This window comes from Mirounga angustirostris, unplaced genomic scaffold (assembly GCF_029215605.1).
Source record: "Mirounga angustirostris isolate CCGP_5_RB_7025 unplaced genomic scaffold, mMirAng1.0.hap1 SCAF_17, whole genome shotgun sequence".
NCBI lineage: Eukaryota > Metazoa > Chordata > Mammalia > Carnivora > Phocidae > Mirounga > Mirounga angustirostris.
This window is the reverse complement of record NW_026991725.1, coordinates 49,176,086-49,201,921: the sequence shown is the minus strand read 5'-3', so window position 1 is coordinate 49,201,921 and position 25,836 is coordinate 49,176,086. Positions and strand designations below refer to the sequence as shown.

Here is a 25,836-nt window from a genome sequence, read left to right as displayed (position 1 = left end):
GCGGTGGGCCTGCAGCCTAGATCTCGCTCTCTTCGAGAATCTCCTCCATGGTGTGGGTCAGGGTGAAGTCCCCCTCGCTGCTCTCGGACACGCTGCTGCCCTGGGGCCAGGCTGCGTGTCCCCGCGGGGGCCGGGCGCCCTGCCCCCCGAGGCCGTGCACGGACAAGTGCAGGAGCTGCCCATTGCCGCCGGATGAGGGCTGCAGCTTCTGCAGCGTCCCCGTGCCGTCTGCCTGGGACAGCTTCTTGGGACATTTCCCCAGGAATCGGAAGTTCTTCTCCAGGACCCAGGCCCTGCAGCCCGAGTGGCGGGCAAGCAGGAAGCGGACCCAGTGCTTCCGCAGCTCCGCCTTCACCTGCGGAGGAAGAAGAGGGGGGGTTACTGTGCTGGAGTCAGGTCACCGTGTGTGTGTGTGTGTGTGTGTGTGTCCTCTCGGCAAGTGTGCCACCGTGGGGAAACGTACCTTCTAACTGGGGGAGATGAGCAGAGAGAAGCGAACAAGCCTACATGTGTGGCCACGGAGCAGGATAGTGGGGCAAGGAGACAAAACTTAGAGATACCATGTTCCGGAAAGGACTGTGTGGAGGGGGCATAGGACACCTGCCTGGTGGACATGGCACCCCCCGCGGGAAGACGGGCAGCAGGAGTGAGCAGGAAGGAAGAGGGTTTTGCTGTCCAGAAGCCTGCATTCTGGTGGGTGAAAGGGGGCTGGAAATGTCACCAACTCCTAAAGCCAGGAGGAAGCCACCTGCCCTCCCCCTTTCAAGCCTCTTTCCAGCGGAGCAGAGAACTGGTAATAATAATAATAATAATAATAATAATAATAATAATAAAAGTCACCATAGTTAGCAAGGACTGGGCCCTTTCCAGGAGCCCAGCAAGCCCAGGGCCACACTATACAGCAGGGACAGCTATTATTCCCATTTTACAGATAAGAAGACTGAGGCCCAAAGAGCTACAGTAACCCAACAGTCTCAGACCTGCTAAGTGGGTGAGGCACGGCCAGAATCCAAAGTTCAAGCGGGTTCCCCCTGTCACGCTTAATGTTCTCTGGGTGTCCCCAGCAGGGCCAGGGTTGGGTTCTGAGCCTCTTTCATGCATCCCGACACCTTCTCCCGGCTGTCTGGGCTGCCTCTTGCTCTCCCTACTGGGTGCTCACAGTGCATATTTGCCCCAGTCACTACACATTCCCCCATCACATAACCAGAAACCTCTGGGCGCAGCAGGATGCCAGCCCCAGCCTCACCGGGACCTGGATGGCAGCTTCGGAGACGTACCTCTCCATTGGCAAAGCAATACTGCAAGGCCATGAGTAATCCCTGCAAAGAGAGGAGGAGGTACCGTGAGGTTTGACTCAGGACAAGATGTGTCTGGGAGTGGCCTGGAAAGTGCAAAGGCCCGCCTCGTCTTAGTAGCCCCCAAAGAGGTAGGCAACTACATTGCTAGCCCTAACTAGAGTTTGTCGTACTGGTTACATTAACTTGGGTTTCACTGGGATCTCTTCTGACTTTGACCCCCACTACCCGTATCAGCCCAGGTGTTTGCTTAGATGCTTGTAGGTTAATGATGATTAAATCCCAAAGACCCTATGTTCTTCATTCAATTATCCAAATACTGTACAAGACCACTATCCCATTTCTACTTGTCTATAGTGAGCAATGGCTAAATTTTTGCCTGAATTGCATCATTTCCTTTTGGGAACTGACCCTGCCCTACTCCCTGGGCTTCTGGCAAGGCTGTCAATCATAGTCCCCATGTTCTAGGATGGCCATCACCACCATAATCAGCCCAAATGGGCACGGGACCCAAGCAGGGCCAATGTGAGTTCTTTTCCCTGGGAACAGAGGAAGGGTTGCACTCTCGTCCCTGTGTTTGCCAACTTTACAGTCAAAGTAAGCCTAGAAATGGTAAGAGACGGATGCCCGATCTTGTTTGGGTACCTGGATCCAGCTACACCTGATCCTGAAATTTTCATTTATGCGAGATAATAAATAACCCCTTCTCCTGTCAGAGCATTTCTTTTGAGTAGATCATTTCCTGCCTGTGGTTTCTCATCACACGTAGATTAAAATAAAAATCCCCCAACCACAGAAGGCACTAAGGTGACCTGGGCTCTGTGTCTGCCTCGCTGACTTCATCCTGTGCCCTGCTTGCCCTCAGCTACTCTATTCCAGCCCCATTGGCCTTCTGGCTTCCTCCAGCATCTCAAGCTAATGTACTAGCTACCCATTGCTGTATAACTCAGTGGATCAAAACAGTCAAGATTTACCATCTCACACACTTTCTACGGGCCAAGAATCCAACTGTGGCTTAGCTGGGTATTTTGGCTCTGGGTCATCCTTCAGGTTGCGGACAAGATGTTGTCAGTGTTCTGAAGGCTTGACTTGCTTCCAAGATGGCTTACATGCCTGCCACGTTGTTGCTGGTTGGTGGTAGGAGGCATCAGTCTCCCCCACAGAGCTGCGTGAGTGTCCTTATGACATGGCAGCTGGCTTCCCCCAGAGTGGGTGATCCAAGGGAGCCAGGAGGAAGCTACAACCTTGATGACCTGGCCTCAAAAGCCACAGCTTCATGTCCACAATACCTCAACGGTCACGCAGGTCCACCCTACTCCATGTCAGAGGGCACTCCACGGGGCTGTGAATACCAGAAGGCGAAGATCCTTGGGGGCCATATTGGAGACTAACTAGCACAACTCACTACTTACTGAGGTCCTTTCACGCTTTCTGTCTTCTGGACCATTCCTCCCTCAAATCTCTGCAATGCTTCACTGCCAGGAGTCTGGAATCAAAGCTGCTCTAGCCAGTGTTTGTCTTCCAGCGTTTCCTGACTCATCTGCTTCCTGATGTGATACCCAGCTGCGCTAACTTGCATACCACAGCTTCCCCCGTGACGTGAGCATCTGTGGCCCCTGGGCTATGTGTCTAAGGTACTGGAGCTCCATACACGTGCAGGAACCAAGTACTTGAGTGTCTATGGAAAGAACCCTGTAAAATGCCAGGACTCACAAGGAAAGGACACATTTCCAACTGAAGAGTGAAGGTCACAGTGCAGGCTCTCTCCCATCTCTCTTGATCATGTTTCTCTTGCCCCCTGTGGCTAGTAAGGGCGGCCTGGTACTGGAAAAGGAGCTGAAATTGTAAAGGAGTTATAACATGTTGTCCTGGGGGGAAATTCTTATGCTCTTCCTAATGGAAGCTGGAGATCTTGCAAGCTGGCTATCCCAGCATCAGTCACATGTTTGGATTCTGCCCACCAATGAGGGATTTTCTTTCTCTTATGCACCTTTTATTCCATGGCGATAGCTCCTAAACAGGGGCATGGTGGTACCAGTTTATCACTGTCACATGTCTCAGTGGAGGTTCCCAGCAGCCATGTACAGTTGGCAGGGTGGGTTATATTTGCCTCTGGGCATATATTAGAAGGGGTACCTTTCACGTGTCAGAATCCTCACAAATGAGCTGGCGAAAATATGATTCCACATCACAAACATGTCTTTCACCTCTTTGGGTTCTTGATTCACTGTTTTAGGAGGCTCCTGGAGTCCAGTTAACTCTGATTCTAGATAAAGTGAGTGTGAAGGGAGTGGTCCCGCAGAACAGACGGCTCTCACTTCCTATGTCACCACCGCTTGGCAATCTCTCCAAAGATCCCTTGATGGTGAAATTCTTTAAGAAATAAACACTTGGAAGAGTGAAGGAGCCTCCAAGCATCAAGGAGAGGCAGCTATTGGGTCCATGCCAATTCCTGCTGATGCACTAAGATATGACTCACCGGATGTGCTCCCACACATCCGCCCATGCCTACTCTCACCTCTGCCTGGTGGGATGAAGGGGAGCAGGGCAGGGGTACTCAGAAGGTGGGAGGCTTCTGTCCATGCACAGGCTCTGTCAGTGTGTTTCCTGGCTCAGTCTGCAGAGCAAATCGTGGGTCCTCATGTTTCTCAGTGGGGCATGGTGGTGGGCAGAGCTCCAGCTGCAGGACCAAAGGATCCAGCATGGTGGTGAGTCTCCAGAAATTACCCCAAGGATCTCTCCCCTCCCTGTAGGCATATGCTACTCCTCACATGAAACCGAGGACCTTGTTTTCCCTCCCCTTGAATCTGGGATGGCCTTGTGACTTCCTCCTACCAGGATAACATGGTGGAAGTGACATTCTGGGACTTCCGAGCCTATGCCTTAACAGCACTGGAAGTTTCTACCTTCTCCCTCTTAGAACATTCGGGGAATGTTCTGAGAGTCCAGCTTCCAGGCTATGAGATGCCCAAGGTAGATGGAGAGGCCATGTACAGGAGAACCGAGACTCTGTGATTGAGAGCCTCAGCTGAGCCCCAGCCAACAGTTTGTGTCAATGTCCAGCCATGTGAGTGAATCATTTGGGATGTTCCCAAAGATGGGATGTTCCCAAATATGTTCCCATCTGAGCTTTCAGATGTTTGCAGCCCCATTCAAAAATTGCATGTATCAAAAGTATTGCTCTGCTGAGCCCAGGTGGCCCAGCTTATAGAATCATTAAAGATAACAACACGGTTCCTGCTTTAAGCCATGAAGTTTTGGGGTAATTTGTCACATAGCAATCAATGGAAGGACTGAAATAAGCTCCCTTGCCAGAGGAGTCTGATAGGCTGATTCCTTTTTTTTTTTTTTTTAAGATTTTATTTATTTATTTGAGAGAGAGACAGAGCATGAGCATGAGCATGGGCAGGGGGAGGAGGCAGAGGGAGAGGAAGAAGCAGGGAGCCCAATGTGGGGCTCAATCCCAGGACCCTGGGATTATGACCTGAGCCGAGGGCAGATACTTCACTGACTGAGCCATGCAGGCGCCCTGATAGGCTGATTCTTCCTCAAAATTTGTCCCCATAGCTCCCCTTGAGCATCTGGTCCTCAGAGGGCCTTGGGTGTGTGAGATCAGTTGACCAAGGGCTCACACGACCAATCAAGCCCTCAGAGGAAGAAAGGCCATTAAATACTGCTGACATAATAGGTATGAGTTCTTGTTTCGTTCTTGACATTTTTAATTTGGGATTACCTTTTAAAGAAGATGAACACCAAACAACATAGGAAACCCAAATTATTAAAGCTTCACCATTGAAATACTCCCCCAAAGACTGAAATACATTAATACGGTTTCATAATGGGAAAAAAAAAGAAAGGCTACCAATGGGTCCTGTGTCTCAGCTCAGAGCCACACACAATTCAGTTCCAACAGAAGGAAAAAGGAACCAAAGTTGCCCAGACCACGTGACCCAGGCTCTGTCTCTGGCCTTTGGGGAGAATGCAGTGGGCAGGAACATTCTCTCCACTTTGTCCCTACAATCTCAGCACCTGACTCTGCCCAGTGACAGTAGCTTTAAGACTCTGATACAGGGAACGTGGCGTCTCCTGGTTGGGATCCTCACAGAGCATCATGATGGAGTGCTTCCCTGCAGGGGCTTAACCTCTACAAAGAAACCTCATCTCTGATGGCTATTGGCATATGCAAGTTCTCCCGAGTCCTCTGTCGCTACAGCGGTAGGATAATTTCTCCCTTATGGTGACAATGTGAGGGTTCTATGAAATCAAAAGCGTTTGGGGGTAAACAGATGTTTTCTAGTGTTCCATTTTAATTCCTCTTCTGGTATTTTTTTTTTTTTAGTTAGTTATTTAGTTTGTGTGTTTTCCAGAGATAATAGCATGTATCTTAACATATCATATTAATACTAGCATAATTCTGGCAAAATATAGAAAACTTCCTTCACTATAGCTTCATTTCCTCCTTCCTCTAAAGATCTAATGATCTTTATAATATAGTTTATGACAAGAATACAATTTGTAATAATTATTTTATACAATCTAATGTCTTTAAAAACAGTTAGAAGAAGAGAAAACACATATATTTATAGTCTTTTGTATTCACTGTTGTGTTTATATTTTCTAGCGCATTTAATTTCTTCCTGTGGATTTGAGCTACTGACTGGTGACATCTTCAAGCCTGAAGGACTTCTTTTGATATTTCTCCTAAGGAGGGTTTGCTATCAACAAATTCAGTCTTTGTTTATCCGAGTATTTTTTTTTTTAATTTTACCTTCATCTTGAAACATAGTTTCAATCCTTGGTTGAATTGTTTTTCTTTCAATATTTTGATTACATCATATCACTGCTTTGGGACCTCTACTGTTTCTGATTATAGTCAGGTGTCACTTTGTATTGTTGGTCCCTGTGTGTAATGAGTCATTTTTCTCTTGTTACTTTCAAGAGTTTTCTCTTTGTGTTTGTCTTTCAACAGTTTGTAACATTTCTAGGTCGGGATCTCCTTGTTTTATCTTCTTTGGGATTCATTAAGCTTTCTGGATTCACAGATCAATGTTTTTCATCACCTTTGGGAAGTTCACAGCCATTATTTCTCCAAATGACTTTTCTGCCCCTTTTTCTCTCTCTCGTCCTTCTGGGACTCCCATGTGTAAGCTAGTATGCTCAATGGTGTTCTGCAGGTCTCTGAAACTCTTTTATTTTCTTCACCTTTTTTTTCCTGTTTCTCAAATTGGATCATTTCAACCAACCTATCTTCAAGTGCTTTGACTTTTTTTCTGTCACCTGATTCTGATATCAAGCATCTCAAGTGAAATCTTCATTTCCATTATTGTACTTTTCAACTCCAGAATTTTTCCAGATTGTCCTTATTTTGTAATTTCTCTCTGTATTAAGATTTCCTAATCGATGAATCTTTGTCATCATACTTCTCTTTAATTCCTTAAACATGATTTCTTTCAACCATTTGAACATATTTTTTAAGGATTTTATTTTTAAGAAATATCTACACCCAACATGGGGCTCTATTTCAAACCCTGAGATTGAGAGTCGCATGCTCCATCAACTGAGCCAGCCAGGCACTCCTGAACATATTTATAATAGCTTCTTTGAAATTCTTTGTCTGCTAAGAGACCTCTCAGAGAGTTCTATTGACTGTTTTTCTTTTTCCTGAGTATCGGTCACACTTTCTCTGCATGCCTCATAAATTTTTTTTTTTTGTTCAAAACTGGAAGTTTTATAGAATCTGATCCCCTACTCCCCACTCCCTGGGTGGTTGCTGGTGTTTGTTTGTTTAGTAATTTTCCTGGGCCACTAGTTCTGTGAAATTTTTCTTCCCTGTAGTCACAGCCACTGATGTCTGTGCTCATTTCAAAAATTTTTGGTTTTGTGGTTAAGTCTGACTTCCTGCCCCTGTTTATAACAGCTTAACAATTAGTCAATGATTGGTCAGAAGTTGTGCTCAACCACCTTAAACCAGTAAGGCTTCCACACTCTCTGACAATGGATCTGTGTGTGGCTTGGGGGACCCATTCCAAGTTTAGACAGTTTATAAGTCTTCTGTGGCTTTTACTTTCCACCTCCCTTGTCTTCTGGGTGTGTGTGCAGGAACTTGTGTTCAGCCATCGACAATGTGGATATTCTCTCTGGTATCTCCTGAGAGTATATGCAACCTTGTACGTGTACACAAGCCTCCAGCCCACCAGAGAGATATGTAGGAGCTGATCGAGGCCCATGATGGGTGTCTCATTCCTCAAATCCTCCTGTTAAATTTCTGGCTAGCTTGCCAGGCTGTTTCTCATCCCAGCTAGGATCACCGTCTCAGGCGGTGACATTTTCATTTCTCTATCCTTTGCTACCGAGATCACTACTGTATTTGACAATGGCCAGGGTGTGGGCTTTTCCTGCTCTTTGACTGATCAACATCAAGTCAACCCCTTTCTGCAGTGAAGCTGCTAGTTCTCACTAGAATTTCCTCACTGATGGAGAAGAGGTTGGAAGACAAGTGCACTTCAGGCTAAGCCAACAGACCCCACTGTTCTTACTTAGATTTAATAATTTTTCTTGAATAAACTCTTTTCAACATTTTGTATGCCTTTGGCTGGTTTCCAGGGCCCTCAAGGGGTTGCTGTTGTCAATTTTGTGCAATTTTATTGTTGCTTTCTGGGGAGGAGATTTGCCAAGCACCTCTCTCCTCCATTCCATAAATCCTGCCTTATACTAGCATTTTAAGATTATTAGTCCCAAGGTTACCACTGTATGGGGACTCTGCTGCTGGCGCTGTTTGTGATGGTCTCTTGCATTCATGGCCTTTGCTACTGAGCCATGCTTTTCAGGGAGAGGTTTTTGTGGTCTCCTCCCTTTCAGTCCAGGCTGGGTCTGGGATTTGCTTTAGTTTTTTTTGTGTGTGTGTGGGGGGGGGGTGGAAAGTGCACCAAGTGGCGGGGGCAGAGAGAGGGAGAGAGAATCTCAAGCAGGCTCCACAATCAGCATGCAGCCCAACCTGGGGCTCAATCTCACAACCTTGAGATCATGACCTGAGCTGAAATCAAGAGTCGGATGCTTAACTGACTGAGCCACCCAGGCACCCCTGGGATTTGCTTTAAATTTTAGAATGCAGCAGAAGTATCATTGTGTGAATTTCAGACCTAGGCATTTAGAAGGCCTGGAAGCTCCTGCTTTTGTGCTCTTGGGAGCTCTGAACAGCCATGTAGGAAGTTCAGCTTCCCTGCTAGACAGAGAAAGAACCTACAGCAAGGGAGAGTCCCTAAGACTGTATGGAGCTAAGGGATGTAGCTGGCAGTGAGAAATGAAGCCCCAGAAATTTGATCCAAATGAAGCCACTCCAGCTAGCCCCAGCCACGTGAGCCTTCCCAGCTCACGCACCAGACATAAGAGTGGTGAAGCATCTTGGAAGTTCCAGCTCCAGCAGGCATCGCGTGGAGCAGAGGTGAGCCATCCTTACTATGCCCACCTGGATTTCTGGCCCCCAGAATAATGAGAAATAATACAAATTATTGTCGTTGTAAGCTACTAAGTAACGGGTAACAATTTAAGGAATGGATAACCAAAATATTACGGTGAAGGAAGCACAGCTCTCTCCAACACATCTTGACACAACTATCAAGCTTCAGGAGCCTCCTGGTCTCGACTTACTGGTTCTTACCAAGTTGTATTGTGTTCTGAGTATGTCACCTGAAGCATAGACAATGTTCATTGTGCACAATGCCTTGCAGAGAACCCAGCAAAAATAGGCCCATAATAAAAGTCTTCACGTTGACGCTCACAGTTAATATGATTGTGAGTCACACCAACTATTATAGCTCAGGAAACAGACCACTTTCCCCTTCTTAGTCACTGAGTCATGCTGGCAGGATCAAGGCACCATTTTTGGTCTACACACCCTTCTCATGCCAAAGACCCTAAAGCTGTAGAGCCTGTTGACACTACAACTTCGTTTCCATCTGTGGGCTTTCTCAAATCTCAGCCTGTCTGGGTCAAGGGCGTTTGGTTTTCTCCAAAGCAAAGGAATCCTGGTTCGGATGCCTACTTACATGGAAGGAGCCCAGAGTCAACTGAATAAAGAGTCGTATGAGTTTTGAAAATCCTTCCACTTGATCATCAGTGATGAAAGAGAAGAGAATCTCATGAACACCCAACAGAGGAATGAGGACCAGTGTTGACTTTGCCAATCTGCAAATGACAACCAAAAAATTGTCATGAAGGTCGCTTTGGGAATAGGCAATGTTTACTGCTCTTCTGTGCATGACTTTATTGTAGCTCTTATCATCCTGATAAATAGTTGATCTTCCAGTTTGTCTCCTTGGCAACACATTGAATGCCTTAATGGCCAGTGTGGTCTTGTTTACTGATGCACCCTTACACCTGACTCATGGCAGACGCTTGGACAACACAAATTGAGTTAATGAATGAATGAATGGATGGGTGGATGAATTGATGAATTCTCCTATATAGATTATGAAATGCCTCTAGATCTTAATGTTTTGACTGATGGATAGATTTCCATGTGCATGGCTGTCACCCTGGGACACTACACCCTTACCGAGTTTGACAGATCTCCTAGTACCTGGCTGGCAGGTGCCTCTACTTCTTTCTCTATTCAGGACTTCCAATGTCAGTGCTTTACTGAACCTGAGAAGGGAAAGCAAATGACGTGTCTGGGGTCACACAGCCACTAAGTGACAAATCCAGCCCTGGAAGTGAGGCTTGCGACTTTACACTCACACCCTGCACACTCCATGCAGAGCTTGACCGTCAGCCCCCATGCCGCCCCTCAGCCCCAAGACAGCAAGGGCTGCAGGAAATGAGAAACTGATCCTCCTCATAAAAAGTGCTGTGTGGAAGCTTGCTGTTGTATACACTCTACATAAAAAGGACAAACATTCCTTTGTACCACCCACGTGCAAAGTGCACAGCTGGGACCCAAGCATTCCATATCACATGTTTGGTTCCCAAACATGGTTTACCATTAGAATTCCTTAAGGAACTTTAAAAGATGGATAGATGATAGATAGATAGATAGATAGATAGATGATAGATAGATAGATAGATGAATGGATAAATGGAGAGATAGATAGAGAGATGGATAGATGATAGATGGATGGAGAGATAGATGGAGAGATGGATGGATGGAGATATGGATAGTTGGACGGATGGGTAGATAGATGGATAGATCGATGGACAGATAGATGATAGATAGATAGATAGATAGATAGATAGAGAGATGGATAGATGGATGGATGGATAGGTAGACGGATAGATAGATAATAGAAGACAGAAAGATAATAAATAGATACAGCTAGCTAGCTAGCTTCCTCAGCCCCAGTGTCAACCTCCTGAGTCAAAACCTCTGGCTACTGGGTCTTGGGAATGTGAATTTTTAAGGAATTCCCCATGGGATTCTGAGAAGCAGCCACAGTTGGGAATGACTGCTGTTTTACTATTGAGGCGCTTCTTAATTTAAAACTACCTACATTAGCAAAAGTGACTCATATCTAGGGCACAAACAAAGCTACTGTCTTGTATATACACATTGGGAAAAAAAAGAGTTTAATCCCTAATGACTTTTTAGCCCAAGTCACTTGTCTTAAAGGGCCAGACTTGGAGAGATCTCTCCTCACCGCCGAACCCCATGGAATTAAAGATGTAGGAACATCAGCAGCTCATGGATGATGTCCTCGGGAAGGCTTAACTGTACGCAAGATAAAGTGTTTAGTATGGATCCTGCATCCGTGAGAGCCATTCAAGCGTACTGTTATCAAGGAAATGAAAGAAACCTCACCTTGCGTTCCTTGCTTGGCCCCTGCGAGTGCCTGAGTTTGCGACGATTGCTCTGGGTTATCTGGGTTTCAGTGACACATACTTACATACTTAGATGCAGATCCACATCTTACCATCAACTTATTCTTGGGGCCATGCTATGACATTATGTGTTTTGAATAAACTCTTTATGTTGGGATAATTTTAGATCTGCAGAAAAGTAGCCAAGAGAGCACAGAGAGTTCCTGCCTATGCTTCCCTCAGTTTCCCCTAATGTTAAATCTTCCCCTAATGTTAAATCATGGTACACTTGTCAAGACTAAGAAGCCAATATTGGCATGTGACAAATAACTATACTCGATTTCACCAGTTTTCCCACTTATTGTCCTTTTCATGTGCCAGAATCCCACATTTAGTATGAGATGATTTTTTTTTTAAAGAATGACCATCTTAGAATAAAAAAATTAAAAAAAAATAATCTAAAGAATGACCATCTTTTTATGAAGCTTTGGGCCGTTTTCATAACTGCCAGCTCCCTTGTTGGATGTGAAGGGGTTCCCCATTCCTGAAGTCATTCTAACTTCTCCTTAGACAAAACACCATGTGTGTCCCGGTTCAGATGGAAAATACATAAATATCTATGGCCGTTTACTCTTATGAACTGTATTTATACTTATTTTTCAGCTATAATCATTTGTTTATTTAAATTGTTTGGTTTATTGCAGTCATTCAGCGATCCAACAAATATTTATGGAGCATGAACCAGCGCAGTGGGAGAGGAGGTGTGTGGTCAAAGGCAGCAGAGCATAGGGACAGTATCTGTCCCTGGGTTCAAATCCCAGCGCCACCAGTAACTCGCCATGTGGCTTTGGGCAAATTAGTTAACCTCTCATCTGTAAAAATGAGGATTATACTACTGATAATATAATACAAAGCATTGAAACAATAAAAAAAATTATTACTGGTAATAATACAGTGGACAGTGTCGTTTTAAAGATTACCTGACAGGTGGCAAGTGCTGAGAATAATGGCATCTAATACTTGATGAATGATCAATAGTATTTAGCCATCACTGTTTTGGTTTTTTTTTTAAGATTTTATTTATTTGACAGAGAGAGATACAGCGAGAGAGGGAACACAAGCAGGGGGAGTGGGAGAGAGAGAAGCAGGCTTCCCGCCGAGCAGGGAGCCCGATGCGAGGCTCGACCCCAGGACCCTGGGATCATGACCTGAGCCGAAGGCAGATGCTTAACGACTGAGCCACCCAGGCGCCCCGCCATCACTGTTTTTAAAAGAAGCCGTCTTTGCCTTCAGGTTGCTTACAACCTCAATGACTTTGATCAATTTTACTTCCATTTGTGACATCTTTTGTTTTTGGTTGCCCACCAGAAAGTCTTTTCGGAAAGGGCTCTGGGGTTCAGCAGCTTAAGGAATGATTCTCCTTTATAAATTCATCAAGAGCTCTGCCCCACACACCACATGGAACATTAAGACCAGTCCTCCAGGGGGATAGTCACCTGGGTGCTGGGACCCACAAAAAACAGACAACTCTGACCACAGTGAGCATCACTGGTCTCTATCTGTCCGCATTCCAGGGGCCTGGCTCAGCTCTCGCGCTCCGGGCCAGGCAGGTGCGCCATGTAACTCTCCTCCGCTGGAATGGGGGAAACCCAGGGACAGGCCTAGGACTACAGAAGGTTCTCCAGCTCCTAGCAACTTGTCTTTTTGGCAAGACCTAGATATATTTAATTTAAACTTTCCTAAAATATACTCCTGGAGGGGGGCCAAATCTTGAGAGCTACATTCTGAAAGTTCTCAAAATCTGGGAGAGATGGAGGCAGGCCTGTTTCTACCAGAGTTTGGACAAAACGCACCGGCCCCCATTGCCCCTTCCTTCTCACCCTAGCAGGGGGCGACAAAGGAAAACAGACTTGGAGGGGGATAGGGAGGTGGAAGAGGGCAGTGTGAGCTGAGGGGTGACCCACTGGGGTGACAGAACGTAGAAATGAGGGTGTTAGCACTGCTCGCAGAGAAAAATGGGCAAATGCATTCATCAGTGCTGGAGGATTCACCAGCCCAGGCAGTAAAATAAGATGGCCTGGTGTGTCCTGAGAGGGCCCTCATTTTTGGCTCATTAATGAGCATAAACTAATCAATTGTACTATGCTCTGCATGGAGAAAGAGTAAGTAAACAGAAAGCAGATGGCCAACCAAAAAGGTGGGGAAAATCACAAAGAAGCAGCCCTATTTGTGGAGACCCTGGGGAATGAACCCTGCTTTTATCAGGCAGGTGGCACCGCAGGGCCGTGGTGGTTTCTCATGGTCAGTAATCCTTCGCAGCGACCACTCTGCATTGAGGATGTGATCACCAGCAACCTTCTGGTGACTGCTTTGAGTTTCTGGATTATTTGTTGTCAAGTGTGCTAGGAGTGCAAGCACCAAAAGGAAACCTCGCCCCACCCCCGCCTTTCCCAGCCTCTAAGAATGAACAATTGTATAGTCTGGTTTATGTATCAGTCTCTTGTGAGTTCAGCTGACATTAGTCAGCCCTCCAAAGTCTCAGCCACTCGGGAACACTGATAGGTCCCCAGCTCCATCCCCAGGTGGTGGCAAAGTCGCCAAGTAAGGTGTTTTACCCTGGGAAGACTCAAGGTGAGCCATGCACCCAGGTTCCTCTTTTCAAGCTTTATCCTTGAACAAGGGTGGGGAAGGGAAAAGAACTTTCCAGACAGGTTGTATATATCAGATAAGCTATTCCTTCTCCCCCCAAAACAGCTGTCCTGAATCATTGCTCAGTCATGAGGTTCTCCCCAGTATCGTGATTTATGCTTCCCTAGATCCCTGGCTCCCAGTTGGGTATGCACACTTCAGGGTTATGCAAGACAGTCCATTTGGCATCAGAAGAAAATATAGTAAGGAAAGATAATCGAAGTTTTATGTGTTAATTTTTAATCTATCCTTTATAATTTTCTATTCTTTGTTGTATTTTATAATAGCTGTATCAGTTCAACAGACCATGTACATATATGGTGAGGGGCACGCTCAAAATTTCTTCACTGAAAAAGATGCATGATCAGAAAAGTTTGGAAACCACTCTCTTGGATAACTCCAAAGGAGATCCTGCAGAAGGGGATACCGAGGCTGCTTAGAAACACATCTGCCATAGCCCCACTAGAAAATTCCATGCGTTATTTCACGAGAGCAGCTGACCCCAGTGGTCCTGCACTCTGTGTGTCAGAATCTCTTGGGGGAAGTCTATAAGAAGTCCATGTGGTGGGGCTCATTTCCACACCTACTGAGTCTGAATACCCAGTGGAGGGCCTCAGGAGTCCATGCTTTTGGGCTGGCTGGCAGGTGATGCTTACAAGCAACCAGAATGGAAAGCTCCTATAGGGGGTGCTGTGGGTCTAGAGCATGGGGAAAGCCCCAGTGGTACATGGTGGGCTTTGGGAGCAGAAAATAGCAGGGTGCAGGCTCTCGGTCTGCATGGAAACTGGTGTCTTGGGATTTATCTTCTTCCTGCTTCTGTCTCCTGGGAGTGCCGTCCTCTGTTGGGTTTCCCAGATGCCCCAGTGTCCCCTGAACAGACCCACGATGGGAGGACTAGAGCAGCTCTGACCATGGTTTTGGACCTCCACCCTCAGAGAGCAGTTAGAGGCTGAGCCTTGGGACAAGGGCCAAAGAAGCTTTGAGTCACTTAGAGTCTCCACCAGAGGCGCCAAGAAAGTCGGCGTGTCTCTGTGTTGTCCAAGCCAGCCCAAGTGCCTTGGGGATGGGGTGTTTGCAAAATATTTGGGCCAATTATAGCATATATTTGTCAGTGCTAAACAATGCGTGTTTGTCCATTGGGATCTCCTGGACAAACCCACTCACCATATCCGATTAGATTGAGAGCCCACACCTTTGGTCTTCCTAAAAAGCAAGAGATGGGTGTCCTGTGCCAATTCTCATTTCACACACCCATTAATCCGGCCCAGGGAGGCCGAGTGACTTGCCCACGGTCACTCAGAGGATCTGCGGCCGTGGCCAGCATCAGCCCTTCCGACATGCGTTCACACCAATATACTAGTTTTGGGGAGTTGGGATGTGTGCTCCTTATAGACAGGGTCCACACAGTATCTTTCTTCTGTTCCCAACACAGTGCCAGGCACATGGTAGGTGTTCATGAAATGTTTGTTAGATAAAGGGAAAAACTACCTTTCCAGCACACCTAGGTCAGGCCTGATTTTGGTGTTAGTGAGAGAGAAATAGAGTTCCACCCGTCCTCACTCACACCTCTGCCTGTGGCCAAAATCCTTACACTTAGAACCACTCTTTTGGCTCAACCAAGTGGCTCAACCACCCATTCTTTTTTTTTTTTTTTACTTTATCTCTTTTCTTCTTTTTTTTTTTATTCTTATGTTAACCCCCATACATTACATCATTAGTTTTAGATGAAGTGTTCCATGATTCATTGTTTGTGCATAACACCCAGTGCTCCATGCAGAATGTGCCCTCCTCAATACCCACCACCAGGCTATCAACCACCCATTCTTAGGAGCATTTTACGTTTCCTGCTACGGGGAATGTGTGCAACCTTGACCACTCCTTTCATTTCCATGGGGCCAGAAGGCCCTCACCAGTAGCAAAAGCCCCACACAACCCCAAGACACCTTTTTCAGAGGTTCTCTTCTTGATATTCTTGTCTTAGAAGATAGACATACTGATGAGGTGGCTCATGCCCCTCTTCCCAGAACATTAACCAGAATAGCCTGAAGGGTCAAAACAATCTTGGACCACTGGAGGCCGACCTCAGGCCACTTACCTGTACTTATAATCTCTGAAGCACATTTGATGGGCTTTGAGCTTAGAAATGAGAAGCTTGACAATTTTCAGGAAGATGAAGAAATTGACCTTGGAAAAAAGCAGATATGGGCAAATAAGTGGTGGACTCCACATGGTTATGAAATCAAGGTCACCCTGAGCCTGGCCATCGGATCCTTGTCCATATAAGCCAGGGGAAATGTGGCAGTCAGATGTTCAGGTAGTACGTGCTCGTGGTCATCCCCAGTCTTCCTAAAGCCACCTCAATACATCCACACATTATTTTATTTAATACTCACATTAATGCTCTGAAGAAGCCGCACTATTTTTATTTTGTGGTACAATGAGAAAACAGAGGCACGGAAGAGGCAAGTACAATTCCCAAGGTTGCACAGTTAGTAAGTGACTGAGCTGGTACTGAATATACCTTTACCTGAAAATAACCTGTTCTTCACTTAAACAGCCTCCCTTCTGTAAAGAACTCCAGCCCTATCGGTGTCTAACTTGAGTCCTGTAGCTGCCATGGAATTTACTGGAAAGCACACATTCTCTTCTCCCTAGACTGTATTCCACACCTGTCATAGGCTGGGACAGTTCCACCCTTCATTGTCAGTCTTGATAGAAATGATTAAATATGTCTGCAAATTCTTCAACACTGTTCCCTTTGAAAAGCAGAGCCTAATTTCCCCCTTCCTCTGGGATGTGAGCTAGACTTAGCTATGTGCATCTCATGAAAAGAACATGGTGGGAGTGAGGCTATGTGACTTCTGAGGTTAGGTCCTCAAAAGGATGGCATCGACCTGGTTCTCTCTCTCTCTCTCTCTGGGAAAAGCCAGCAGCCATGTTGTGAGGACACTCACAACCTGTAGAGAGACCCATCTGGGGGAACTGAGTCCTCCTACCAACAACCAACACCACTTGCCAGCCATGTGTATGAGCCACCTGGGAAGCTGATTCTCCAGCCCCCGTCAAGCCATCAGATGGTCGCAGCCCCAGCCAACACCTTGACAGCAACTACATGACACATCATGAGGCTCTTGGAGAGGTAGAAGGGCAAGTGGTTCAATGCGGCTGGGGCTTGGAGAATGAGAACAAGATTTGTGAAGAGTAAGACGAGAGTGGAGGTGAGGGGAGAACCAGCTCCTGCAGAGCCTTTCATGGTCACATGGAGGAGTTTGGGTTTCCTTCTGAAAGCAATGGAGAGCCAGTGATGAATGTCAGGCAAATGAGTTAGCCGATCAGATTTGCTTTTCTGCACTTCAGAAAGATCATTTTAACAACCATGCGGCGGCGGTTGGGGGGGGGGCGGGAGGGAGGGCGCGTATGAATTGGATGAAGGTAAAACCAGAGTAGGGGAGACTGGTTGGGAGCAGTTCATAGTTCCCAGGCAAGAATGATAGAGAGGTGATGTGAAGCCGTAGGTGTGGTGCACCAACGATGGGGAGTACAAGATGGATTTGAAACTTTTAAGGAGTTTGAGTCAAATTGCGTTCGATAGTGGCTGGATGTGAGGTCAAAGATGACTCCAAATTTCTCAGTAGAACTCAAATGTGCGGTAGTGTCATTCACTGAGAGTGGATAGAGGAGGAAGAGCAGTGCAGGGGGAAGAGGGGGAGGTCTAGTTATTTTGGATGCAAGAGATGTCCCAAAGCAGTGAGATATTTATGTCTGGATCTCAGCAGAGAGGTCCCAGCTGGAGCATGGAGCAAGCATTGGAGGAGGCGAGATTGTCCAGAAAGGCTAGGTAGACTGGGAGAGAAAAAGGGTTAAGAGACTCACCTTGTAATGAAGGGAAAGGTGGCAGAAGTGGAGGCAGTGCAAGAGATTCAGAAAGAGTAGCCAGGGCAGTGGGAGCAAAGAGAAGATTCAATAGGAACGAATGAAACCATCAAGTCAACAGATGGTTCATCCAATTCATTGGCTCAAAAAAGCTGTCAACTGTATGTTCAATTTGGTTTGGTTAATCAGTTAACTCCAGGGCAGTGGGAGCTCACGGCCGTAAGAATTTAAGGAGGTAAATGCTACATGGGATTTAAGCAAACTAAGACTGCATTTAGCAACAGGGAGCTGAGAAAAGGTGCAGTTCACAGGTGAGAGCACAAGCCAGATTGCAATGCTTTGCTTTGTGAGCTAGACGTGAAGAGGGAGACAGCCAGTGTAGACTACATTGAAGAGGCTTGGCTGTGAAGGGAAGCAGAATGATAGAGCAGTAACTGACAAGGAATGCAGAATGGGGATAATGTCTCCCCTCTTTTATGTGCAGGGCTGGAAGACGTTTGGGATTACAGTTGTTTTTAAAATGGAAAAGACTTAAGAATGCCTCTATGCAATGAGGAAAGAGCCAGTAGAGATGGTGATTGGGTGACAATTAGTATTTGTACAATTATACAATTAGTAATAATTATACAATTAGTGCTCAAAACTAACAGTCTGCAGTTTCGGGCAAGAGACTATTTATCCAATCCACCAGCAAACAGGGATGGAGCTTCCCAGCCAAAGAATATTTAGTAACAGAACACTTAAATACAAACTAAATGCAACCAAGTAATTTCTTTCTTTAATGGGATATCTGCTTTTCATCACAAAGAGAAAACGCTGTGTCCTTGGCTTTAGCGATTTGTTGAACTCAGGCATTTTTCTCACAAAGTGAGTTTAACCGGGGAAGGGAACATATTTCAGCAAATTAATTTCAATCGGGACTGTATCCTAGGAAATGAAGAGTTGTGATGAGGAGCATGTGGATTTGCTGTTCTTTGTGTCTTCCAGGGACCAGGCATGAGAAAATGGGCATCAACCCATGGGCCATATGGAGGCACTTCTTCAATGCCACGGAATGAAACACCAGCCTGGATGAGCCTGTGTCCATCTAGGTGTCCCGCAGGACAAGAGTCAGCAGGCATATTTGGATGGTGCTGTTCTTCATTCGTGCACAAGCAGGAAAAGGGGGCTGAATAAGGACATTTCTCAAGAACCCAGCCAACTCCTCTTAGATTCTGTCATCAGAATGGGGGTCCTTAGGACCCCAAACATGTAAGGCTCCTTTTCAGGTCCTAGACAGTGCGGAATGCATTATCATATATAACATTCTTGGTGAAACTCCTGTGGCACCCCAGCTCCTGTGCTTAGATCTGGGTCTATAGGCTGGCAGAGGTGATTGCTAATATGGTAGGGGGCTCAGAAGGTGGCTTCATCTACCCCTAAACTTCTCCATCAACCTCCATCCTCTCCTCATCTGGCCTGCCGTGTGGACTAAAATGCCTACTGTTAGAGCTGCTCCTTTGGGTTAAAATACTTCATCCCCAGAACCCTGCTGAAGTGCACACATCACATAGTAGGTAAGGAACACCTAGGAGAGGAGAGGGGTGCCCTTTCTCCATCTATTATTCATTCATTTGCTCATTTTTACAGTGAATAATTCAATCACTACTTATGATCTGACCTACTTTCACCACGGGAAGCAGAAGATGGGATGCAACAAAGCTAAGTTTTAATGGGCTGGGAAAGTACAGGGTATGGAGAGATTCCCACTGTAACTCTTAGAGGAGGGAAATGTGGAAATGAGGAGATGTTTTGGGGACACGGAGAGCCCCTGGGCTCCTGGTGAGGCAGAAGACTTAAAAAGGGACAAGGCCAGTGAAGACTAATTTTACTGATTTCTCAACTTTGCCAAGTCCTGAGGTTATCAGAGAAGATTCAATAGGAATGAATGAAACCATCAAGTCAACAGATTCATTGGCTCAAAAAAGCTGTCAACTGTATGTTCAATTTGGTTTGGTTAATCGGTTAACTCCAGGAATCATGGTGTGGATAGAACAATCTTGCAGTGTATGTATTTTGTAAGGCTGTCCATGAAGGTTTGGACTAATCAAAGCTTTACAGATTTTCTACTGGGAGCAGAGGAGACTAAGATATAAGAATATTATATTATTCCAGGATGGTTCTGTTCTAAATGTACACTCAAGGGTAACAGGTTAATTTAAGTAGTGGAGTCTTATATCCTGAAGAAGATGGGAATTCTCCAATTTCTATGTCTCATGAAAGACTCACAGAGCATCTAGACTCTATGCATTGTCACATTATGGTTATTTCTGAAACATAGAGAATCAAGAGGGCAGCAGATAAAGTCAGCTGGGATATCTGGAAACCCAGTGTGACGTTCATTCACATCAGCCCAGATGCAGATCCACAGATGCAGACCCAGTCTGGGGGTGGTGGGAGAAGCCCAGCTATGGTAATGAGGATGCTCACTGGGGAGCCTGAGTCTGGGGATGGGAGATTCTCCTTAGTCCCATAGCTCAGTTCACCATGCACAATTGGCTTGTCCCAGAAGCCTCTGCTCCATACTCCAGAAAATAGGAACCAGCCTCAAATTTGGACAAGATGAAACACGTGCCCTGAAATGCCAAATGTTATGAGCAACATCTTGATTACTATGATATTTTTAGTAGCTGGAAAATATGTGGGGTGGGGTCAGGAAATTCTTTTTTTGCCCCTAACACAATAAAGGTTTTGTTTTTTGCTTATGAAATACTCGATCGCAGTGAGGGGGAGCTCTGCTCCATGCAGACATTCAGGGACCCAGGCTCCTGCCGTTTGTGGTTCCAGGAATCCTATTTTGGGCCTTATATCTACTCCATGCAGATACTTATATCTGCTCCATGCAGACATTCAGGGACCCAGGCTCCTGCCGTTTGTGGTTCCAGGAATCCTATTTTGGGCCTGGGGTTATACCTACTCAGGTCAGTGGAAAACTGTAACATGTGGTCTTTTAAGCAGACGTGGAGACAATTGTTGGCTCAGTCATGGTCTGATGAGTCTCAAAATCATAATTATTAGGTTTTGAACTGCAGAAACTATGGGACATTCATCCTTTTTTCCCCTGAAAGAAATTAGCACCAAGCCATGCACACAGCAGGTGCTCAATAAATATTAAATGAAGGTGCAAGAGAGCAAATGCATGTGATTCCAGTGCTAAGGAAGCCCACCATGACAGTTTTGTTTCCATCAATCTAGAGTGGAGTCCAGGCTGTTTTGTTTTTTTCCCTTAACCTCTTGAGCTGTTCTGTGCAACCACTGTCTAGTCCAGGGTCCCTCAACCTCAGTACGATTGACGTTTGGGGTGGGACAATTCTTTGTTGTGGGGGCTCTTTTGTGCACTGTAGAATGTGGAACAGCATCCCTAGCCTCTATGCATTAGCTACCAATAGGACCCCCACCCCAGTTGTGATGATTAAAAATGTCTCCAGACATGGCCGAATGTCCCCAGAGGGCAGAATCCCCCTCAGTTGAGAACCACTGGTCTAGCCCAACTCTGATTTTACGGAAGAAACAGAAGCCCAGAGAAGTCAACTCACTTGGCTCAAGGGCACACCACAAGTCAGCCACGAAGCCCATGCTCTGTGTAGGGTACGTGAATCCCACCATCCTCGGAGCGTACAGAATAGGATCCTAGAGCCGGCGTGGGGCCGGGGGTGGGGTGGGTGGCAGGAAGACATCAGGTTCAGCAACCCATTTCTCAGGACAGAGTTTCTCCTCTTGGAAATTGATAGAGATGAATAATCCAAAGCCTTTCTCTGTGTTCTGTGTCAATGTTTTACCAGTTTATATTCTGATGTCCTTCCTTGTGACCAAAAGGAACTTTTCTCACTTCTCTTCAAACCCATTCCTCTTGTCCAAGCCCCTGTACACAAACAACCATAGCCAGCAAGGGTCTCTATAAGACCTTCGTAGACCTGAGGATGATTATGGAAGTGTCCCTTCCAAGCATGCCTGTTGACGTCCCTGAATTTGAGAGGTAGATTAGGAAAGAGCTTAGTCTCCAGGGAAGAAGAGAGTTCACCAGACGTGGAGCCATCAGATGGAGATTGCAGGGGGAAGGGCAGTGTGTGCAAAAGGCATAGGAGGAGTGAAACACCAGGATGGATGTGGGGAAGGGTGAGTTTCCCCATATAAATTGAGCATGGGGTGCTTGCGGTTGGATGGGTAGTCAGGGAATGACAATACTCACCATACTAAGGACTTTGGAAGCATGCCCGAGGGCAATAGTATGCCATGAAAAAGTCACCCATAGAAGAGAGACATCATCAAGTTCTGCTCAAGAAAGACCACTCTGACCACAATGCGGAGGATGGATTGCCAAGGGCAAGAGTGAAGGAGGGAGACCAGACAGGTGTGCACAAGAAATCCCAAGAGGCTGAAAAACAACAGAGACCGTGGGGTGAGGTGAGCAGGAGGAGCAGAAGGTGTAGATGGGAAAGAGAGGAGCCACTGTGAGCTAAGGTGACTCTGGCCCTTTCTGTGTTGCTGGTAACAGCTGGGGTGGTAGAAGGAAGGACATGTAAAGGTCGCTTTATCCAAGAAGAGAAGATAGAGCACATTGTCTTGTCCTGGTGAGAGAGAATGTGGCTACAGTAACTCAGAAGCAGCAGGAGAAACCAGCGCACCCGTCAGCTGGCCATGCACAACCAAGCAGCAAGGCCCAGAGCAGTGGCACCACCCTGGTCGAATCACTTGGGAGCTTTTAAAACTGCAACTGTCCGGGCCCCACCTCCAGAATTTCTGCTGTAATCCTCTGGGGTATGAGCCACCACATTTCTAATGCCCAGCCAGCTTGGAGAACCACCAGTGTGAGGGTAAAGAACCCCACAGACTCCCATGTGCGCCCCAAATCTGGGGATCTTGTTGCAATGCAAATTCTGATTCAGCAGGTCTGGGGCGGGGCCTGAGAACCTGAATTTACAACAAGCGCTCAGGTGACCACACTTTGAGCAGTGAGGATGCTCTCCAGCCCTGGCTGCACATTGGAATCCTTAGGTCACACCTGAGATCAATGAAACACAGATCTCTGGGCGTGAGACCCAAGCAAAAAAGAATTTGTAAAGATACCCCCGTCCTTCTAAGAGCAGCCAAGACCAAGAACCACTGATGTGGCCTTTAGAAAAGAGCAGGGTAAACACTAGGGTTTCAGCAACACTGAGCCTGAGCTCCATCCCAGGGAGGGCCTGCTGGCCTCCATCCTGCCTTCTTCTGCCTGGTTAGCGGGAACCTTCCGTGCCGGGGGGTGTGGGTCACAGGTGTTCATCGAATAAGTTCATGCAGGGCTGCCATCTGCTCGGGCTGGCTGCCAGGATGAATGGAACATGGGGCTTACTGTGGCCGCAGACAGGTTTTGGACAGATACGTGCAATGAAGCATTGCTGGGACCATAGCAGAAGTCTGTCCGGGGTCTGGGAAGGACGCAAAGGAGGGTGTGACCATTCTATTTCCTGTGGGGAGTGTCTGGGGACAGCAGTCGGGAGATAAGATGGCAGAGGGAGGAGGTACCAAGCTCAGGAGGGTCCAAGGCGAGGTACTAATGTGTGACAAGCCTGCATCAGGCACGTGGGTAGGAGGCAATAAAGATCTGGGGGCGGGGGGCAGTAGCACTGGGCTGTGGTTACAAGTGCTGGTGCCCCCAGTCAGACCCTTTGGGCTGAGATCCAGCGCCCCCACTTACTGGGACTTGAGGTAAGTGTCTTCCTATCTTCTCGGTGTCCTCGTGAGTCAAAGAAACAATAATGGCAGCTACCCATAAATGAGTTAATATACACCAGGCACTTAGATGGTGCTGACATAGAGGCAGCACTCAGTACAGGTCATGGGCGGTGGTGGGGGTGTCTGCCAGGACGGGGTGCTGGGGTCACAGTCGGCAGTGTGGCTGGAGAGGACAGGAACGTGGAGAAGTGACACGGGGGAGGGGCAGGGCAGAGCTCATGATGTGGCTCTCGCTTGGGGTGTGCATGGCCAGATTCACTGTGTGTGGAGGGACCGGAGAGGACGCAGCCAGCACACCCATGCCACCGCTAAGCCTAGACATGACACTGGTCTCGGAATCATCAAGAGCACCTCCACACTCCCCCTCAACTTCTATGGATGCTTTTCCCTCCCAGTCCCGAGGCTCTTTGGCAGATTGTGTCTCACACAGTATCATCCAAAAGAGCTTTATGACTCTGGGTCCTGCAGTCCCTCCCCAGCTGTAAAATTCTGGGGCCACTGGGAATAAGGGCCCGTCTTCCTCAGGGTCTCAGAGAAGCAGCATCTCTTGACTAATCCCCATCCCTGCTTTGGGTAATATTGACTATGCTTTTCTCTTCTAAAGAGGCTTCCTTTCACCCCCCCTCCCTCCTGCTAATGGTATTAAAATCCAAGCCAATAACTTTGCCATCCCTAAGCTCGTCGGTAACTGAAGGTGCCCGCGTCCCCAGGGGCCACCAATACAAGGTCACTGAGCTGGTTACAGGTTTCTAGACATAGTCTGAGGACCCAGAGAGAAGGAGGCATGTAGTTCAACCCTGCATTTGAGTCCTGAACCAGAACAAGGAGAAGCCTCTAACTTGTTCCTTCTCTTCTCAGTCAACACATCCTACTCACAACTCAACAACTCCTTCTCAAGGGAACTGGTCCAGGCTCACTCCAAGGCAGAGAGTTTTGGTAAGGTGGCAGGGGAAGGGGAGTGGGGTCCCCCACAGCTGCCAAGCTCAGAGAGGAAAAAAACAGGAGTGGGATGGTCCTTACCATTACATAAAGCAGCATGGGCCCTCGGATGATCCACCAGATTATCTTATTCCTGTTGGTTCCCCAGCACCTATGGCAAAGGGGCAGAAGAAGACTTAAAAGAGAGACAAGGTTGAATGAACAGCCTCTTGGCCTCTGGAAGGAGGATGCTCACACTCAAGACTCCCCCCTCCACCCCACTGTGAACAATGAAACAATAACCAATTTTGTACCCATATCGAGGGTCACTGCTAACCTATGCAGTGACTTTTTGTGTTAATTTGAGCTAATTTTGTGCTAATTTGCATGTGTAACTAAGCTAACAAACTAATCACTACAAGAAAGATCTGTGATCATCTTATCTGCATTTCTAAGTATATTCTAGGTGGCCAAAATGGAAGGGAATGGATATTCTCTTTGGGAAAATGGTATAAATCCTTGTATTGGGGCATATCTGGGAATTACTGGCTCATGGAAGCGTGAGAGCAGGTGAATTTCCTACCCTGTGTTCTCCAGCTGTGCACGGGCGATACTCCAGGGTACAACAAACAGCAGCGGGAAGGCTGGGGGTGAAAACAGGGAAATGCAGTCAGGAGCTGGTTGGCCAAACCTGCCTGCCTCCCACCCCAGCCCGATGGGCCAAAAGCATCTTGGTAAAAACTTATAAAAGCCCAAATATCACCGAACTGCAGGCTGAGAGCTGGAGAGACGTAGGGTGGCACAGAGCCCATCTGTTGTTTTACTGTCAGACAAACCAGGAAAGCAGAGAGGAGAAAACACTTGCCACATGTTGCAAAGCATCTCAGAGTAAATCCAAGACATTAACCCAAATCTCCCAGATTGTAGGCCAACCATATTTCTTCTGAATCCTGCAGCCTCACATTCTCCAAGAGTCTGTGGCAACTGGGGTTCCAGACCCCGACTTGAAGACTCAGTTGGCGTTATGGACTGAATGTTTGTGTCCAGACCCCACCCCATGTTGAAGCCCTAACCCCCAATGTAATGATAATTGGGGATGGGATCTTTGGAGGTCGCTAGGATGGGATCTTTGGAAGGGAGAGTGGTGGTCATCTTGATGGGATTAGTGCCCATATAGGAAGAGACCAGAGAGCCTTCTCTCTCTCTCTCTCTCTCCACCATGTGAGGCTACAGTCAGAAGGCAGCTATCTGCAAGCCAGGAAGACCTCTCACCAGAACTCTGATCTCAAACATCCAAGTCTCCATAACTGCAAGAAGTAAATGTCTGTTGGTTGAGCCATGCAGTCGATGGCATTTTGTTACGGCAACCCGAGCAGATCACTACAGCTGGGGACAGGGTAGGAGTAAGGGCATCTGATTCTATCAAAAACCTTGTCAGTTTTTGAACGTATGCATCGGGTCTCCAGTGCTTGTGTGTAACTGCATGTGTGTACACACACCCCTTTCTTCAGTATCT

At 46.9% G+C, this 25,836-nt stretch overlaps 1 protein-coding gene across 1 annotated transcript in view; it reads right to left on the bottom strand.

The window, feature by feature from the left end:
- Positions 1-25,836, bottom strand: part of GLP2R (glucagon like peptide 2 receptor) — a 50,528-nt gene continuing 24,692 nt past the window's right edge. The window contains exons 8-13 of the mRNA XM_045890279.2: positions 24,904-24,964; positions 24,423-24,492; positions 15,871-15,959; positions 9,341-9,479; positions 1,278-1,319; positions 1-355 (exon numbers count right to left, since the gene is read on the bottom strand). Of these exons, the coding sequence (XP_045746235.1) occupies positions 17-355; positions 1,278-1,319; positions 9,341-9,479; positions 15,871-15,959; positions 24,423-24,492; positions 24,904-24,964 (740 nt within the window). The 3' untranslated portion in view covers positions 1-16. The remainder of the gene's footprint in view (positions 356-1,277; positions 1,320-9,340; positions 9,480-15,870; positions 15,960-24,422; positions 24,493-24,903; positions 24,965-25,836) is intronic.